Below are 18,916 nucleotides of genomic sequence, written 5' to 3' on the forward strand. Positions count from 1 at the left end.
TAACAAGGTCTGGGGAGAAAAGTCAGGGCCGTTTATGACGGCCCCTAATGACGACTGCTCGTGGTAATGACCAGCTCTGCGGTGACCCAACTCGGAGTTGATTACAAGCTCTGGCTCCTGCTCCAAACGCCCAGAACAAAGGTTTCTCGGGGACCCCGACCGCAGCAGATGGGCCCTTTCCCTGGCCGCGTGCTGACCTCATCAGGCCCGCTTTCAGGAGCTCCTTTCAGTGGGTGGCCAGCGCTGGCCCACCCCTGGCCGAGCACTGCCCTGAGCCCTTAAGGGATGTGACTATATGGTAGCCACAGCCTCTTAAAAGAAGCCCTTGGGTGGGGAGCAGGCGGACACCTGAAAGAGAAGGTACTCATTCATTCTGCGATGACGTGCTAACAGCAGAACTTCAGGCTTCAGGGGTGAGATGTCTGGGGCAGGAGAGACGTTTGGGTGAGGGTTAGGCTGAGGATGAGGCTGAGGCTGAGGCTGAGGCTGAGGATGAGGATGAGGATGAGGCCAATTGTGTACAGATAAGACTCATCTTCTGGCCAACTAAGGTCTTACCTTCCTTGCCAAGGGCTCAACTCAGGGTTCAGAGCACCACCTAGAGGGAGGAGGCGGCTGCTCTCTTTGGCTTTGACTAGGGATGAAGGATACAAACATTCCCGTGCACACAACTGACAGCTCTTTGGGTGCTGATCGCAAAGTCAGCCTATGAAGTGTAAAGCATAAGCAGGGCCATGTACTCGGTAGAAGCCCAACAATCGCCTGTTGAATTAACTCTGTGCAAGAATGCGCACCTCCTGCAGATAGATTTTCAACAGAAAATGCATGCGCGCACGCACACATACGCACACATATCGCACACCTGTTTTTAAGTGAATACGTGCTTAGAGTGAAGAAGCTGTAACCCGAGAGGCTGGGTGGCTGGCATTTGGCACCTTGCACCTCTGAATCTCAGAACAAAGACTGTAACTCTCCAGTTAGCCCTGCTCCCTGCGGGCGGAGGGGGCTGCGGGTTCTCTGGGGGTCAGAGGCTGCCCTCATCGGCCCAGTGTCGCCCTTCCACTTCCCAGCACCTTGCCCAAAGCAGACAATCCTTACTGACAGACCTCCTCCCCTCTTGCAGCCCTGCCCCACCAGGTGGTGTCTCTGACTCAGGCCCATGGGCCACAGCAAACGGGTAACCACACCTGCTCCTTCCAACTGCTGCCCATTCATAGGAAGTGGTCCCAGTGCCGCCGGGACCCCGCCACCCTGCCAGCGGGGTACACAGGCAATGGTGTGAGTCAGAAGACCAACTTTTCTTCTTCGCACCTCAAGTCAGCCTTCGAGACCCCGCATTTCTGGCTGGGACTAGCCCTTACACAGGGTGCTGAGTCGGCAGCCAGAAAGGACATGTGACTTTCCTTCCTGCATTTATTTAGCTGCGTTACGTTTTGTCACTTTAAGAAGTATTATCTGTTTTGAATCTTCACGCCCTTTTCTAACGCCCGTCTCCTGACACCAGGAATGCCTTTCTTTACTTTCTCCGTTAATCCTGAGCCTGAGTGAGGTTACTTTTCTCCTGGAGGAAACGTGTCTGAATTTCTCCAGCCCCCACCCCAAAAGCAAAACACCCTTCCTTCCTCAGGCCGGGGAGTTGGGACCATGCACTAACGCAGGAGTCGCCAACCTTTCGCGGACCTCACGGACCACCAGAGGTCCACGGGCCACCGGTTAGCAACCGCTGCACTAGAGCATCTGAAATCACCAGGAACAGAGACAAACGAGCCTGGCCAAGGCAGGCCTCATCCACCGGGGGCTTAAATTCTGGCAGGACAGGTCCCTCCGCCCGGAGATGAGAACTCAGGAAGCCTGGAAGCGGGGCCACCTCTGCCACAGACCAAGTGCCTGCATCCAAGGCCCATGCGTTCGTGGCAGCTGGCACCGCTGCCCCATGTGGAGGGCATGTGAGGGGACTCTCCCAGGTGCCGGCTGTTCTGAGGGTCTAACGTGCTTCTTCCAGGCCCCCGTTCCTAGCTCTGCTGCCAGACACAGAGTTCGGGGTCACCTGCAGCCCCAAAGCCGTTCCCAGGAGCTGGATGGATCTGCTGTGGAAGACACACCCGTGTGAACTAGGTTCCAAAGGGCTCACACAGAGGAGAACATCGGAGGTGGAGGAAGTGTCCTGGGAAGATGCTGACGAAAGGGCTAGAAAAAACAAGGAAGGCCAGACCCCGCTCAGAATCCTGCCAGACGGAGCCAGAACACCGCTCAGGGGGCTGGTCCCCAGTGCCTCCCCATCGCCAAAGCACATCGTGGGCATCTCTGTACAGACAGCCTTTCAGAATTTGTAAATGATTTCCCTCATGCCTGCCCTGCAGAAAGCACTCCCTTATTCCCCTAAATATCTGCAAGCCAGTAAGCATCTGTTACCTGCACATCCATCTCTAAGCGCTGCCGGCAGCCGGGCCTCGCACCCCCAACCTGGAAAGGCCGTTTATTCTCGGGACTCAACCCTGAGCACAGATGCCCTGCACACGAGCCCAACCTGAAAAGTCCTCATCAAACAGACACAAACGTCACCTGTTCTCCAGGGTCCTGGTTCCCCTCCCGGACCCAGCACGGAGGTCGGCATGGCAGGGGCCCAGGGTGGCGCCTAAGTGACGGAAGGTACCCACAAACACCATGAAACTCGGTCCTGACCAGGAACGGTGGTCTGGAAGCTCCAGCCTCTGAGACTGAGAAGAGGCGGTTTATAACTCAGCGGCCACTCCCTAGAAAGCCACGATGAACAATGACCACCACAGCCTCCATTCAAAGACGGAGGAGGCTTGTTTCCTCTCTTCCCCATCATCCCCTTCTGTTTGTTCACTCACTCATCACTCAGATGGTCCTGGGTGCTCGCTGCAGCACCCACAGAGCAGGACCCGCCCTCTTGACTCCCAAGTGGCTCTCTCACGACCACCACCAGTGAGCAAAGCCGGGGACCCCGGGGAAGCACCTCGGCCGGCCCTTCTGGCACTAGAATTCCAGCTCAGCAGAATTCACGATGATCTCCCCCTCCCACCGTGCCCTGGCCCCAGCTCCCAAATCACTCAACACGCCCCAGTCCCCTGCCAATTTGGTTCAACAAATGTCTATTTTCAAAGAAACCTAAGCCGGCCGCTTCTGGTTCACGGCCCTCATAACTCATCACCAGCTGTGTGTGCGATGCTGAGGGAAGCCGTCTGAGGCTGGTCCCCTCTGAGCCAGGAAGTCCCCCGTGCCAGCATTAAGTGGCACTCAAGCCCGGGGAGGCCCCCGCAGTGGGGGTGGCTCCTGCGCACGCAGGCGCTGCCAGTTCTCGCTCCCGGCGGCCCCGCGGCCAGGCTGCAGCGCCAGGTCCCCGCGGCACAGGGAGAGTGACAGCGCCGGTGACAGCGCCCGTCCTCTTACACGGCAAAGCTGTAGCTCAAATATTTATTGTATGTGTCTGGCTTTCACACGGAATCTGCAACCTGCCAGTTAGCAGTGTTTACCTTGGTAGAAATTCACGGGAAATCTTAGCCTGAACAGGCCCAGAGTTTATTTTACTGCCACATAAACAACTTTCTTTGATAAATCATCCATGTGACAGTGTTCCTGAAAGACTAAACAAAGATTTCGAGCGCAATCTATAGGCCTTTGAGAAGCCTTTCAAAGCTAATGCATGTTTAATTGGCTGCTCCAAGCAGGCTGAGGCAGGGCAAGGGCCTGACATTTCTGTGGCCATTTGTTCTCCTTAAAAAAAAAAAAAATACAGACTGGAGTTTCTGGCTCGTTTCTGCAAAATCAGACAAAATTTACCAATATTTAAATGTTCAGTTGCTTCTCAACATAGCCTGTTTTTCAGTCCAAAGGAGTACCTATCAAACATCACAAGGCAGTTGTTGGAAAAGAAATTAAAAACTGCCCTGAAGATCCTGCGTGAGAAAAGGGGAGGACGGAGGGAAGTTCAACACACAAGGTCTAAGTCCCTCTTAAACAGGCCCCAATAAATTATGAGTAGAAAAGCTCATATTAGGAATAAGATTTCTAAGTAACACACAAAAACGCAAAGAAAAAACGTGGGTCAGCATGTCCTAGAATCGGTCTACACTCAGCCCAAGCTCCCTGTGTTCTGCAGGCTTGACTGTCTGAGGACACCCAGTTTTACGATGACGTCAGGGTGGCATCTAACTAAAACTGCTGGTCGGTAGGGTTTGTGTGTTTTTTTGTCTGCTTTGGTTTGGTTTGGGTTTGGGTTTGGGTTTTTTAACTACAGCACCTTGAAGTTGCATAAAACTTTTAAAGCTTTTCCAAATGCGCTTTTTAAAAGGCTTCTTCAGCATAATCCTCTTTTAACCAGAGAATTAATCGGGACATTCCATTCCAAGTCCTAACATTTTATTTTTTTATTTTTATTTTTTGGCAAACCAGATGATTTCATTAGTGCCAGGCTCTTCCTACCTGGGCTAATTTCCATCCTGAAACAATCTTTTTGAATAAGAAGAGAACATTACTAGGGATGGAGCAGCCACCATATTCCAGGAACTAGACACACTTGATTAATTCAGTTCTCCCCACAGTGACACCGGAATCGCCGTCCACATTTTACAAGTGAGGGGATGGGCTCGGGGAGGTGGAGAGACTTCCTCAAGGTTGCTCAGTTTATCAGGTTGGGATTTAATCCAAGTCCGTCTGGCCCGAAGCATGTGTTCTTGATATCCTACTGTACTACCTGCTTCTCTCCACAAAGAAAGAAATCAATGACTGCTGAGCCCTTCCTGTGTGTTAGGCACAGTCATCGGTCCATGGGGATCCCACAAACTCAGGTCGGGAAGGAACGCCCTGTGCTCCCTTCCCAGGGAGCTTCCTCTACCGTTCCTGGCAGGACGGAAATGTGATGGGCATGAGAGAACATGAAGGAGGAAGGGTATGGAATCTGGACTGGCTACCCAGGTGCGTGCTGATGGGAACAAAACCTGTAAGGGATGCCAGGCGGAGTGGCCTTGGGCAATCCACTGGCTAACTCCTCTATCTGAGCCTTCTTTTCCTCAGCCTTTAGGTATAAGCCCTGGACTGGCTGATCTTGAGGCACCATCATGCTCAGCAGATCTAATGACAACGGGGTACAGATGAGCAAGACGACGCTCAAAGAAATGGGCCACTTGTGTGGGTTACGAACAGCCCCTCTATCCGAGCTCATCCTTTACCCCTCTTCCTCCAGCCAGTCTCAGAGGCTTCAGATAGCAGGGGTGAATTGGAGGGCAAATCCTCCTTCCCCCCTTCTCCATGATAGTTTGTGTATACATCAGATGCTAGAGAGGACATTTGTTAAGTGAAATAAGCCAGACACAAAAGGATAAATACTGTAGGATTCCACTTATATTCGGTACCTAGAATAGTCAAAGTCATCGAGACAGAAAGTAGAATGGGGGTTTCTGGGAGTGAGGGGAGAGAAGAATGGGGAGTTAGTGTTTGGGTAGAGTTTCAATTTGGGATGATGACAAATAACCAAAGTGAATGGGGGTGACGAATGACAACAATGGGAATGTACTCAATGCCACTAAACTGTATACTTAAAAATGGTAAACTTTGTATTATGTACATTTCACCACAGTAAATTTTTTTTAAAGATGAGGGCTAGGCAATTGGGCAGGGCTACTCACACCCGGAGAATGAGAGAATCACAGACTGTAGAGTACATCACCGTTTGGCAACTGGCCATCCCCAGGTCAGACCTGGACTTCACCACAAAGAGGGGGAAGTCACGTGTCAGGCAATCCTGAACCAACCGAGCCCATACCTAGCTAGGTCTTAGTACAAGGAAAAGCCACCATTCCAGCCCAGTGCAAGGACGGGGAAGGGCTGAAACCAGAATTCAGTTCAGGGAAGATTTCTATAAATAAGCCGAGAGCAGAGTTTCTGAGATGCACCTCTCACTTCTCAGGTGAGAGTCGCGAAGGGAGGCGTCCAATGCCAGGGACCGGTCGCTGGGCTACTGCTGTACCTGCGGAGAGCCCCAAAATGAATGTTCAGTGAGTCCACCCTGTGTGCCGGGCCCAGCACTGGGTTCCTTACCCACTAGCTCATCTGCTCCTTACCAAAACCTATTCCTGGCTATCAGCTGTCATTTCTTAGAGGGAACCTGAGGGCTGGAGAGGTCGAGAGATTTGCCCAGTGTTGCAGAGTATTCATCTAGTCGTAGAGGGAGGGCTGAACTCAGTTCCAGAGAACGCCATGCCCACCCATGGATCCTGGGTTTCTGTGTACTTTCTCACACTTACATATGCTTTCACAGGTTCAAAGATGCTGAAGAGAAGTGCTTCTCATTGAAATGTGCTTTATCTAACTGTCCTCTTGCGACAGATATAGATAAGAAGGAATGAGAGGAGATGGATGCACCACCCTCACCAGCGGGGGAACCAGGGCTCTTTCCCCAGCTTTTCCTCTGTTCCGCAACGTGACTTCCGAGTGCAAGGTGCTCCCAATCTGACCTCAGTCCAAACTGCTCAGGACCTGCTTCGTCTGGCCAGGACCCCAGGTCTGGCATCTATTCAGGAACTCTCCTATCGGAGACTGTGGGCGAGCCAGGAATGACATCACAACTCACCCGGCCAACTCGAAGGCTTGGAAGGCTCCTGGCTCAGCGAGGTCTGTGCACTGTCCAGCCCGCCTTGTGCCCGGGAAGACTAGACTGGTCTCGGGCCGTGAGCTGGGCATTACACTTCCAGGGCACTTAAAGGGCCCAACCCCGTCTCTTCTCTCACATGAGATGCCACAGCTCCTTCTGACTATAGATGGATGATGTATTTTAGAGATTGTCTGTTACCCTTCTCCCCACCTCCAGCCTCTCTCTCTGGCTTCTCCAGTATCTGCAAACACCCTTAAGCCGTTGTTTCCCTTCTCTCATGTCTATTTAATTTTACTTTGACTGAACTGGATTTCTGAATGCTAGGGCTTCTTTTTCTTTTACATATACACTCAGTCACCCCAAACAGGGCATGTGGTTTTCCTTGGACTTAATAAACAAGTGGCACATATTCACTTGGAAAGGAGCCTTCGTCCTTTTATTAAAAAAGGAAGTCCAGTTCCCAAATCCCTGCCATCCCGTATCACTCATATTCCCATCTGACAAACATTTAATTGTGCCTCCATGTCTAAGACACCGTGCCAGAGGCTCTAAGTACAAGCAGACCTTGTTCTGTTCATTCTAAGACACAGATTATCATTACATTTGAACACAAACTATGTTTTCTTTGTTAGTGGTACCAAACCAATAGTGCATCTCACAATTAATGGGCATCTTATATTAAGTAAAATACGGTACAAGATACAGACCCTGCTCTCAAGCAGCTTACAGATGTTGCAATTATTTTGCTGGCAGCCAGTTTCCCTCCTCTGTGGGAGGAAACTCCAGGCTTAGTTTGGAAAGGCTAGACCTACTCTTGCAAGAGATCAAACAGCCCTTCAGCGTAAAACACTGTGTCTCCGAACAGCAGCACAGCCAAGACACCTTGGAAAAGGAGTGAGAACAGATTTGCGAAGGTGCAGGGAACCTTCAAACATCCTTCTTCTAGGAAATATTCCCAAACACTTAACTGTGAGAGCTGATTTTTTGCTTTCCTATTTGACTCATTTTTAGTGTTGCAAAAGTATGGTTTTACTCTTTATGAGGAAACATATAAATGAAAGCGCGGGGGGGGGGGGGGGGGGAAATCCTTCCAGAAACCAAGGAAAATTTCTGGGGGCAAAGAAATCTTTTTCCACAGTGAGAAAATACCGGGCTAACGAAGTTGTCAATTGAACTCCCAAGCTCAAGAAAACTGTGGAAGCCGGTAAAAGAAAGCTCTGAACTATCTCATCATCACGCACATTTCCAGCAGAAAAGCTGAAGGGTGTTTGCAGATACTGGAGAAGCTAGAGTGAGTGGCCAGAGGTGGGGTTCTAACCTGGCAGCAATTATAAATCCGACCCTCACATCCCTGGGACAAGCTGACCTGAAGACGGCCATGGGCACTGGGTTACTAACAGCAGGATCGTTAGTGGGGCCACTTGCAATACTATATTGGCCTGCGTAACAGGAGAGAGCAGCACCCTGTTGTCATGCAGCAGGAACACCAGAGAGGACCAAAAGCAGATCGGGACATCCTACACTGAGCACTGCACGCAGGCTGGCCACCAACTGGAATTCAGAAACTGCACCACCTAACTTTTGGCTCTCCCCCATCTGGTGCTTGATCCAGGCTGATCCAACTGCATTCCTGAGCATCAGCACACAGGTGTTTCTACTGATGCTTTTCCCTGTTGGGGGAAAAAAATGTGTTCTGAACCGAGGGGGTCCAGCGCAGGGGTGGAGAGACTGGTGGCCAGGCACACCAGGCAGAGTTAAACACGCACTGCCCAAGGAGGAGGAGGGATGGCAGGCCATGCGGGAGTCCGAGGGTGTGTTGGCAGGAGGGCAAGTGTGCGTGCTGACCCAGAAGGAATGCACCCCTTGTTCCTGGAGCTCACAGAGAGCCTTCCAACAACCTGATGTCTTCCCATCCGGGATGTCAGGGCCACTTACTGCAAAGTTTGATCCCTGGAGGAGGGAGTAAAATGTTCTTTTTCTTTTCTGTTGTGTGTCAGCTGACATTGCCGAATGTCTTTGTTTCCTAATTGAATCCCATCAGTGTAAGCGAACTGCCTCACTTACTTGAAATGAACTCAGCTCAGAACAAGTTCCCCACAGGCTGCATTCTCCAGGGTGCTGAGAAGGGCAGAGCTAGGCTCAGCCCCTGCAGAGAGGAGGGGGGAAGCCTACTTATTTTCTTAGAAGAACATCACAAATAAAAAAACTAAAAGTCTCTCTGCATCCAAATCAAAGAGGCCTGGCATATACCACACCCATGCTGGAGAGATAAACATCTCTATGGCCAAGTCCAGTGGCCGTTCGTCTTTTCTTAAAGAGGAAGGCAATGTGACAGAGAGTCAAAGAACTCAAGTTGGGAAAGTCAGATTCCTTATTTATGAAATAAGTGAAGTTGATAAGAGGACCTGTACATTCCGGGAGGAAATCAAAAGTTCTATGAACCCAAGAAGAAAATAATCTCAGAGCTAAAAGAACACAGTCCCAAACAGCTAATCACTCAGATTCTCCAAGACCTGGTTGATTATTAAAATAAGATAGAGAGCCCTCTCTCCTGGAAGCCGTGAGCAGGTGCTTGCTGACTTAGTAGGCACCTACCATATTAGGGAAAAGATGTCCATCCCCAGGTGAGTTACCTGAGCACCAGACTCTTACCCTATACCATAAGGTCAACCTTTCACATTCAAATTATTTCCCAAGGCTTGACTCTTCAGCTCACCTCTAGGGAATGTCTCCAGTGTCACTAATTGCCACAAAGCCCCAGTTACCAGAATTTTGGTGGGTAATTGGGGGAGATTAGAGGAGACCTGATGACAAGTTCAGGTTGGTATGGGGCATAAGCATGGATCTCTTCTCACACCTCCTTGGCATTAGCTTTGGCCTTGCATCCCCACAGCCCCTCTCTTCAGCTGGTGAGTTATAAAATGAGTCCATAGTGTCTAAAAAATCATTGGTTAGTGTTTGGTCGGGATTTAAAATTTCTTAAAGTTAAATTTTAATTTATCCTAGGTAAGTATTTTTTATATGGCATCTAGCACAGGGCTTTGCACTCAAGAAACATTTAATGAAGAGACACGTGAATCAATGAATAATCAGATGCACTGGATTTGAGCTCCATACCAGGAAGACACCCCCTGCCAGTCACCTCCACACTCAGTTCCAGGGTTTTCCATCACTCTTCCCTCAGGAGCTGAGCCTGATAGAAGTCACATAAGCATTCACATCAGCTAATATATTATCTTTCAGAGTTTAATATGATTCCCTGGATTTGATGAAATGCCAGGGGGCCAATTTCCAAAAGTAAGTGTGGTGATTTACAATAGCTGAAGAGGATCAATGAAATCTACAAGAATGGCCTCTTAGTCATCTCTCCTAAGGATCCTTCAGGAACACAGCCATACGTGAGCAGATTCTTCCTGCCCCAGCTATGTAGCAAAAGGCTTCTCATCAGGATTTCTGAGTGATTTTATGTCCTTTTTCTCCATATCCAAAGGCGTCTTTGGGAAGAAATCCCAATCCCATACGTGGATGAAAAGCTTGTTGCTAAGGCAGTGAGGGGCTGCGCACCCACAGGCTTTATCACAGGTCACCCGCCAGGCTCAGCCTGGCATTGAACACCTCCTGACAAAGCAAGAGTGTGGCCATCAAGAAGCAAATGTCACAACGGTCAGATGGCAGGGTAATCAGAGCCCTCTATAACAATTTCATTTGAGTTCATTTAAGATGACAACAAGGAAAAGTGTGTGATAAACACAAGCAGCAAAATGCAGAATAAACCAAATCTTTGAGGTCCTGCTGTCCTCCCCAAGGATGAAGGAGGCAGACAGAGACACCTAGTGTAGAAATGAAGCATGCAGCCCTGGCCAGTTTGGCTCAGTGGATAAAGCATCAGCCTACAAACTGAAGGACCCCAGGTTCGATCCTGGTCAAGGGCACATGCCAGGTTGCAGGCTGATCCCCAGTGTGGGGCATACAGGAGGCAGCCAACCAATGATTTTCTCTCATCGTTAGTTTTCTATCTCTCCCTTCCTCTCTAAAATCAATAAAAATAGGTTTAAAAAAAAGAAATGAAGCACGCAAAACACATCCCTCCTCAAGAAGCTCTCCATGGCAAAGGGTCTCAATTCCCCAAAGTGTATTCAGTCACCATGGCAAATACCCTGAGAGCACATCTGTCATATGTACAATGTCCTTTAACTTGCGTGTGCACGCACATACGTGTGCAGCTCATTCAGATGTGGCACTCTGCCAGTACAAGGCTCTTTCGTGTACTTGATGATGTTTGGTTAATGAAACACGGAGTAGGTGGTTCTGAAAGGGCACACTCGCGTTACCTACCGTGCTGCTTTTCCTGGTAAGAATTCTGTACAAAATCCAGCCTCAGGGATACAGTGCAGGCATCATGAGAAACCCCCTGTTCGTCAGGCTGAACCTGTCCTTAGCAAAGCAGGCCTGGCCCGGACCATAAAATAGAGGCAGGCACGAGGGAGTCAGCTGTTTGTTCAAATGGATGCGGTGAACATTTATTTCTCCCTGAGGAGAGACGCCCAGGGTGTCTGGAGCACAGGTCTTCCACCACATCCCCACCAGGGACCATCCCTGAAAGGCCACCTGAGACCAGCTGCCCAGGACACATCAAGCCCTTCTCCTGGGCTCTAAGTGCTGATTAGAAATTCCCTTTTAACCCAGAGTGATTTGGGGAAAAGGAAGCTAAGTCCCAATACTCTGAGGTGTCAATTTTCTTTGCCTGGAAGGACCTGATAGGGGTCCCTTCTCTGAATGCCCTAACAGTGGACTCACCTCCCTAGGAAGGCACCCAGCCACCAGCCATTTTAGATCCTGGGTAGAGTGATGCTGACACCTAGGGGTGGATGGAGAAAGGGCCGGTGCGGAGAGAAGACCAGCTCTAGCTGCCCGCTGTACCTCCTGGTAGTGTCCAAGGAGTGGTGTTTCCCCCTAGTTCCTGTTCACTTGTCCCCAAGTCTACCTCCCTTGCTCCTAGAGAAGGTCCCCATAAACCTGTCCAGGGACCTCCCACACAGAAGGACAAAAGCAAAGTTTGACTTCAATAACAACCGCCCGGATCCCCACCCTGTCTAGTCTTCCATCTATCTGCCTGAGAAAAGTAGCCACAAGGGAGGCTGGAGGTAGAGAACATAACGCCCCCAAAAAGATGCATCAACAGGCTCTGTTAAGCAGGGACATGAGCCAGGAGGAACCAGGGAATGCCAAACCGCCCCAAGGCAGCCAGGGATGCTTTCTTACCAAACTCGCTCGCACAGAGATGCTCAATGATGGCTTCAGATTTCAACTCGTTGTCACATGGAGGACACACAGTTGTGCCTAGGAAGGGAGAGGCGGAGAAAAAGGAGCTGTGAGTGATGGGGTGAATGGGTGCAGAGAAAAGCCTTCCCTGGGAAAGAGATCAGCCCACGACCAGAATGAAAGCAGTTAAAGGTCTTCTGGAATTTCTGAAGGGCAACCTGAAAATCAAAAAGAAGACTCCTAACGCCCACAACCTAAAGCTATAAGCAGACATATGGCTTCTTGAAAATTTCGGGGCTAGAGCTGTTGAACATGGCACACCTATTTACAGCAACAATATCTGGGGCTGGGTGGAGGCAGACCTGTAACTTGTGGCTTAATGGGGTATGGTGGGTCTCTAGGAAAAGTTGACTTATAAACCAAACACATCTATTCCAGTTGTTGGTTTCCCGTTCTTTCCCCCCCACCACCACCCTCTTTCAAATATCCCCCATCCACTTCCCACCCCCTGCCCATTCCCAAACTCCCAACAAGACAGCAGGTCGATCTGACCGGCTCTTTAGGAGCCAGAAATAAAAACTCAGTCAACTCATGAACTCTAACCCCAGACCCAGAACACCCCTCTCCAAAAGGGCAATTGCTAGCAAGAGCTGCCAAATGGGAGGAGAGAGCTGGATGGGAGAGACTCTCTGGAGGCACTTTCACAGCACTGTGAAGTGCTTTGAAGAGATGTGTGTATGGCCGACCTGGGGGCCACTGGTAGGTGGCTAAGCTCCAGGGGAAGAGGCATCTGAGGCCAGGGCTAGAGGCCTCCTCCAAGCCAAAATGCTGCTGATGCTAGAGGGATCCTGGGGAGATAAATTGCCTCTGTGGAAGGGCAGGGAGAAGGTGATACAGTGGAATCCCCAGAAGGGCATAGTGGCTTATCATCACCACCACCATGACTACCACCACCACAATCATCACCATCACTACCACTACCATCATCACCATCACTATCACCATCTTTCAAACCACGTGGAGTTTTATCCATGATCTAGGAAGAAAGCATTAGCATGTTCCAAGGGCACTCCATCCTTGGCACAGCATTAGAGGCCATGCCAGGCTGGAGCTAAGGAGCAAAGGAAAGTCACCTCAAGGAAGGATGTGGTCTGAGTGACCTCTGCTCAAATATAAGGCTCTTCATCCTGCTCCCTCCCTTCCCTCTCCATGGCTTCTGGGATAGCATCTCCTCCTCAGTGAGCTCCCCAATGGCTCAGTGAAATGAGCAAAGCCTCCCAAGATGGGGGGTAGGTAGGGAGCTGCACAGCCCTCCCAGATCAATGCTGCTCCCAGGACACAACCGGCCCAGAGCTGGCCACCCACCCCCCAACTTCCCAGCAGGGTCCCTACATGGCCTAGCAGAGACCGCATGCCTTAGTCTTTGTACCCAGAGCCAAACACCGTCCAGATTCTCAGTGCAGCAGGAGCCATAGCCACACTCCAAGCAGAAGACTGTCTGACTGTCTCTTGGCCCAGATGTTGGAAATTTGCTTTTCACACAAAATCAAATTTGAAACTGGTAGTGTTTCTAACCAAGGGAAAAACTTAGCCAGAGTCTTACATATGGTTCTTGCTTCCATGGGGAGAAAAACAGGGAAAGAAAGTCCCGCAATATGGGAAGGACGTTGTTACTTATAGTGGGAGCATCAACTTTGCTGTGGGATTTTCCTTGTTTCCTTATTTTTTTAAAAAGTGGAAGCGATCATATTGCAAGGTTCTATGAAAACAACCTTGACTAAACAAGTAGCGGGACCAGGGCCATCAGAATGTAAACACCAGGTCTCCATCTGCTCCACACACTCACGTCATGTGGTGTAGACACACTGCGTTCCCCACGGGGGCACTTCCCTCAGTGCCAACAGTGACCTTTGGCCGGCAGTGCCGCTCAGGGCTGCAGGATCTTGCTGAGGTGAGTTCAACGTGGCTTCCCCCCATCTTGCTTTCCTTATAGCCAACTTTGGAGCAGCAGCAGACTCTGGAGCACAGCAGCTCGATCCGGAGAAGGGAGGAATGTGTAATGCAATATTAATCTGTGCCCCTCCGATTGTCCCTGGGCCCCGCAGGCTGCCTCAGCAGGAGAAATCCACCCAGTCATCTATCTGAGAGGTGGAACAAAACCCCTTTTAAAGTGTATTTAAAGTAAAGTTTAAAGCAAAGGAACCAAAACCTAAAACGTGTTTGTGTTTTGTTGATATTTAAAGGGAAGTAGAAGAGAAAGTCCCAAGGTGGAATCGGGATTAAGTGAATTTTTTAAAAATCAATGCACACACATGCACCTCGCACATTCTCTACCCCCCTCTCTCTCAAACATAGCACATCCCCCCCTCTTCCTCTCCCCCGCCCTCACACACACACACACAGCAGCTCTTCCCCAGCCAGCCCCTGGATACATGGAGAAGGGGCTCTGTGGAAGGCTCTTGGTCATAATGCTCACACTGTGGCCTCTGTGATCTGTGACTATAACAGCCAGGCTGATTTAATGCACAACATGCCTAAACTACAACAAAACTAAACTAAAAGTACTTGCTTATTCAAACAACTTCAATCAGTAAAACCTGGCAGGGAGGGGGACAACTTATCAGAGTGCACAGGTCTAATGTAAGTGCAAGACTTAGAAATAACTTTCCTGGGGAAAGAACCATCGCCTCTCCCATAACAGATGCTTGATGTGGCTCAGGCCATGGCCTTTGGGAAGGGGGGGTGGGTGTCTTTTGCCTCATTTCTCATAACTAAGTTTATCTTTAATAACACATGTCCACAAAGGGAGGCCCAATACCCCAAAGTATGTAAACAGAAATCAGCTAAATCATGCAGAGATCTGATGCTGCTTTGGAAAATGTTTTAATTTTTAAGAATAAAACAATAAAATAGTGCATGTATACTTATTGCCATCCAAAAGTACCAGTTCTTATTCGGGAGCTACCAGCCATAAGGCTACAACGACCAGTAGTGCGGTCATCTCAGCCTGTCCCAATACACACACACACACACACACACACACACACACACACACAGCCTTTCCACCTCCAGTGGCCATCCTGCCTCAGAGAAGTCCTGTGGGGCTCCCACTGAGTGGCTGTAGTGCTGAGGAGGAACAGCTTCCTTCTCAAAGCAGAGCCTCTCACCAAAAATGCTGGTCCCACACCTGACTGGACCTCTCACAGCCTCTCCGTTCAGCAGCTGGTCTTGGGAAGGTGACTACTTGGGATGGAGGAAGGAGAGGGGAGGATGTACAAAAAGGCCCAGGCAAGAGGAAGCAGACAAGTGGAACAGCAGCCAAGACACCCAGCCTTTTGGAGTTCAGCTGGGAGGATTCTTTCCTCTTCCTAAGTAGGCTCCCCAGCCAGTCTTCCCATCTTCCCCCAGAAAGTATTCCCCCAAAGGTCTCCATGTCCACCACCTAGCTGTCCCAGAAAGATGAGTGGACTCGGCCCAAGCAGAGCTGGCCCCAGCCTCGCGGAGCAGGGCTGGGCTGGGCTAATCCCCCAGTGGCCGGCGGCGGAGGAAGGGAAGAAGGAAAATGCTGTGGGCTGCAGGGGATGGCTCCACACAGAACACAAAGTGCTTTGTTTGCTCTAGGTAACTGCTCAGCTCTCGGGGTTGCACTTCCCAAAGGCTAACCCTGTGCAGACACCCAGGAAGCAGAGAGCAAGAGGTGCCGGGACTTCGCCACTGCAGGCAGGCTGCTGCCTTTCCGGCCGGCCGGGACCCATGCCACCCAGCATCAAGTACATCAGACTGATCTCCCTTCCTAGAATAAGTAAGTGCATTCAAGGTTCAGGGCGCCCCTTTCTCCACACCTACCCCCACCCTCACTCTGGGGGAACACGCCCTTCAGTGGACATCTCTTTCTGGCTTCACATGAGGATGGGTGAAGTCAGCAAGCAGCCAGCCCCACACCTGAAAAGCCCTCCAGACACCGGCCCCTGAGCTAATAAGCACACCTGGGTATGGCTCCCCATCTCAGACTATCTCCACATCCTTAAATCTCAACTCTGCTTCCAAAGAATTCAGGGTTGAATTCACTCCTATAAAAGTCAGGCCACCAAGTTGGGGGTTTTGCTGGTTTGTTTTGTTTTGTTGCTTCACCGAGATATCCCCACCCCACCCCCACCCCACCCCCACCCCCCCGCCACTCAAGAACTGCCCTTTAAGTGGCAGGGACTTCGAGGAACCTCGGGTGGTCCCTGAGACAGTTAAGAAAGTATCAGAAATCCCACTCCCCAAGGAGAGATGAACAATGAACTAATTACATTTTTATCTTTCTAATTACCTGAGGATTTGTGTAAATGAGAGAAGCAGGGGGTATGCAAGAATGAGAAAGAAGAGACTCCATCCCCCAACCCTCCCCAAACTGTTACCTGAAAGGGGTGGAGAAACAGAAATCCCGGGTTTCTAAACTTTCTTCCTCAGCCAGAACTGCAGCTAGTGCTCCTGGGCTGAAGGACTAGTTAAGGGGAAAGTTGTTTGTTTGTTTGTTTGTGTGTTTGTTTGTTTTAATCCTCAGGGAACCTATGAAAATAAAGCTGCTCCTTAGCATGTTCTCGGCCTTTCTGGGCTTTCTACCGTATTGGGTTTTTCCCTCCTGGCACATCCTGTCTGGGGTGTTCAACACTGCGATGGGGACTCGGTTCTCTCCCAGAGGAGAGACGGGCTCTCCTTTCATTTGGAGCTTAAGGCTTTGTCTCAGGTACGGAAAAGAGAGACTGGACCCCAAGAAGAGCGGCTCCAGAAGCGGGACCCCGTTTAAGGAAGGGGGGAGGCTCAGCCGTCGCAGCCGGACGAGCCCCCGACGTCCATGCACCTGGATCGGGAGGGGCGCTATGCAACACCTAGGACGGACTGGAAGCTGTGAGAAATCCCTCTGCACAGCTTAAGAGCAATCTCCAGGGAGCACGTCCGAACTCCGGGGTGGAGCGGCAGCCGGGGGATCCGGGCGGCAGGGAAAGGCTTTCCCGCAGCCTCCGCTGCAGCCCGGCGAATCCCGGGGTCCCAAGCCGCCCGGGGCGTCGGAGGGGGGAGGGCTTACCTTGAGGTTTGGAGGCTTCAGTGGCATTGGGCGGGGTCATGGCGATGCAGACGTCCCCCTCGGGGAACTTGTCACACTTGAGCATCTCGGGCCAGTAGAAGCCGAAGAACTGCATGACCGGCTCGCAGGAGTCCCGCACGGCCTCGCAGAGCCAGCGGCACGGGAAAATGGGCCGGTCCAGGCAGACGGGCGCGAAGAGCGAGCAGAGGAAGACCTGGGTGCCGATGTGGCAGTTCTTGTTGAGCAGGGGCACCCAGCTGCTGGCCTGCTGTTTCACCTCGGCCATGGTCTCGTGCTCCAGCAGGTTGGGCAGCACCATCTTCTTGTAGCCCACGTTGTGGCACAGCCGCAAGTCCGCCGGGATGTCCACGCACTGCGGCGCCTTGGTGTAGAAGCGCCCGTTCTGGTACGAGCCGATGTCCGACTGGAAGCTCACGTAGTCGTACTCGCTGGCCGAACCCGCGGCCAGAAGCCCGGCGGCCAGCGCCAGCAGCACGCCCCCGGCGGCCCCGCGCCGGCCCCCCGCGCCGCGCCCGCTGCCCATGCTGCTGGCTCCGCGCACTCGCTCCCGCGACGTCGGGGCTGCCTCGGCCGCCTCCCCGCGCGCGTCCCGCCGCAAACTTCCAGGAGTCTCCGGCGACAAAGGGCGCCGTCCCCACCCCGACCCGGCTCCGCGGCGCGCTCCTGCCCAGTCCCCGGCGGGTGGCGGCCCTCGGCCTGCTGCGGGGAGGGGAGCGCGCGGCCTGAGTGCTGCCCGGGCTCCCGGGAGCGCGGCACCTACTCCCGAGGCTGCAGGACTCGAGTGCCCGGTGCTCCCGCTGCAAAGCCCTCTGAGTCTCCCGCGCAGCCAATCAGCTCGGGGCTGCGGCGAGCCGCACTCATTTAGCACGTCAGTCACCCGCGCAATTAGCCAATCGCTTCACTTGCAACGGGGTTCGGTTTACTAGAACTAAACACAGGTCAACACCCCTTAAAACACAAAATTTAAAAAAAAATAATAAGTCAATAAAAGAAGGGAAACAAAGAGAGAGAAAAGGAAAATAAAGGAAGGGGAAATAGAAGTGTAGCGTGGATAAAGAGAATGTTGGACGCTGGAATTAACTTGCGTCGGATCGCAGAGAAGCGAGGAATTGAACTGTACTTGCAAACCCATGAGATAATGAAGACTTTTTTTTTTTTTTTTTTTACACCTTCTCCTCATTTCAAACAACAGCCTACCAGACAAGCAGCTCACCTCTTCGGTTTTGTTCTCTGTAGCTGCAATTCAAAAACAAGTAGTCGTTTCCCGGACAAACCGGGGCTCGGGAAGGCAGAAGCCACGGAGGTCTGCGTTTACATTCCCAGCGGGCCGGGCCGGGCTCCCGCAAAGACCCGAGGAAGGTGCGTAGTTGGGGCTGTTTGCTGGTTTCAAAATGCAGGACTTTTCCGGGTGGGACAACCGGATGGTGGCCCTCCAACAACACCGGAGGCATTAAGTAAATGTTGTTCATTGTGGTGGGAGATATTGCTTGCAAAGGTGCAAAGGTGTTAGCTTTGGGAGGGCAGTTTAAAAAAAAAAAAAAAGGAAAAGAAAAAAAAGAGAGAAAAAAAAACTACTCAAGTCCCAGCCCGACAGCATGTCTGTGTGTGCAGGCATATCCACACTGACATGTTTGTGGTGTAGAAAGCCAAAACATTAAAAACACATGTGCACTTATCAGGGTGGTGTGTGTAAATATCAAATCCATCACTCAGGCACACATGCTACATTCAGAGTTGGCCCAGGAACGAACCTCAAGTCAAAACCAAGGGTCCCCATTACAGCAGACAGCAAGGGGAGAGTATTAGCAGAAACACAGCTGGGCCTTCTCACCTGGCCCCCCCTGGGAACAGAAGTCTCCTTGCCACCCTCCACCTCAGAGTTCCCAGGGACAGGAGACATCAGCAAGCAGTTTAGGAAGTTCGTGGGTCTGAACTGCGTGTGCCCTGAA

General features: G+C 51.2%; 1 protein-coding gene across 1 annotated transcript in view; it reads right to left on the bottom strand.

The window, feature by feature from the left end:
- SFRP1 (secreted frizzled related protein 1) overlaps nt 1-17,764 on the bottom strand; it is a 37,901-nt gene extending 20,137 nt beyond the window's left edge. Inside the window, exons 1-2 of the mRNA XM_079779076.1 lie at nt 16,947-17,764; nt 11,876-11,953 (exon numbers count right to left, since the gene is read on the bottom strand). Coding sequence (XP_079635202.1) covers nt 11,876-11,953; nt 16,947-17,490 — 622 coding nt within the window. The 5' untranslated portion in view covers nt 17,491-17,764. The remainder of the gene's footprint in view (nt 1-11,875; nt 11,954-16,946) is intronic.
- Nucleotides 17,765-18,916: the final 1,152 nt, after the last annotated feature.

The sequence above is a fragment of the Cnephaeus nilssonii genome (assembly GCF_951640355.1).
Source record: "Cnephaeus nilssonii genome assembly, chromosome: 8".
Classification (NCBI taxonomy): Eukaryota; Metazoa; Chordata; class Mammalia; order Chiroptera; family Vespertilionidae; genus Cnephaeus; species Cnephaeus nilssonii.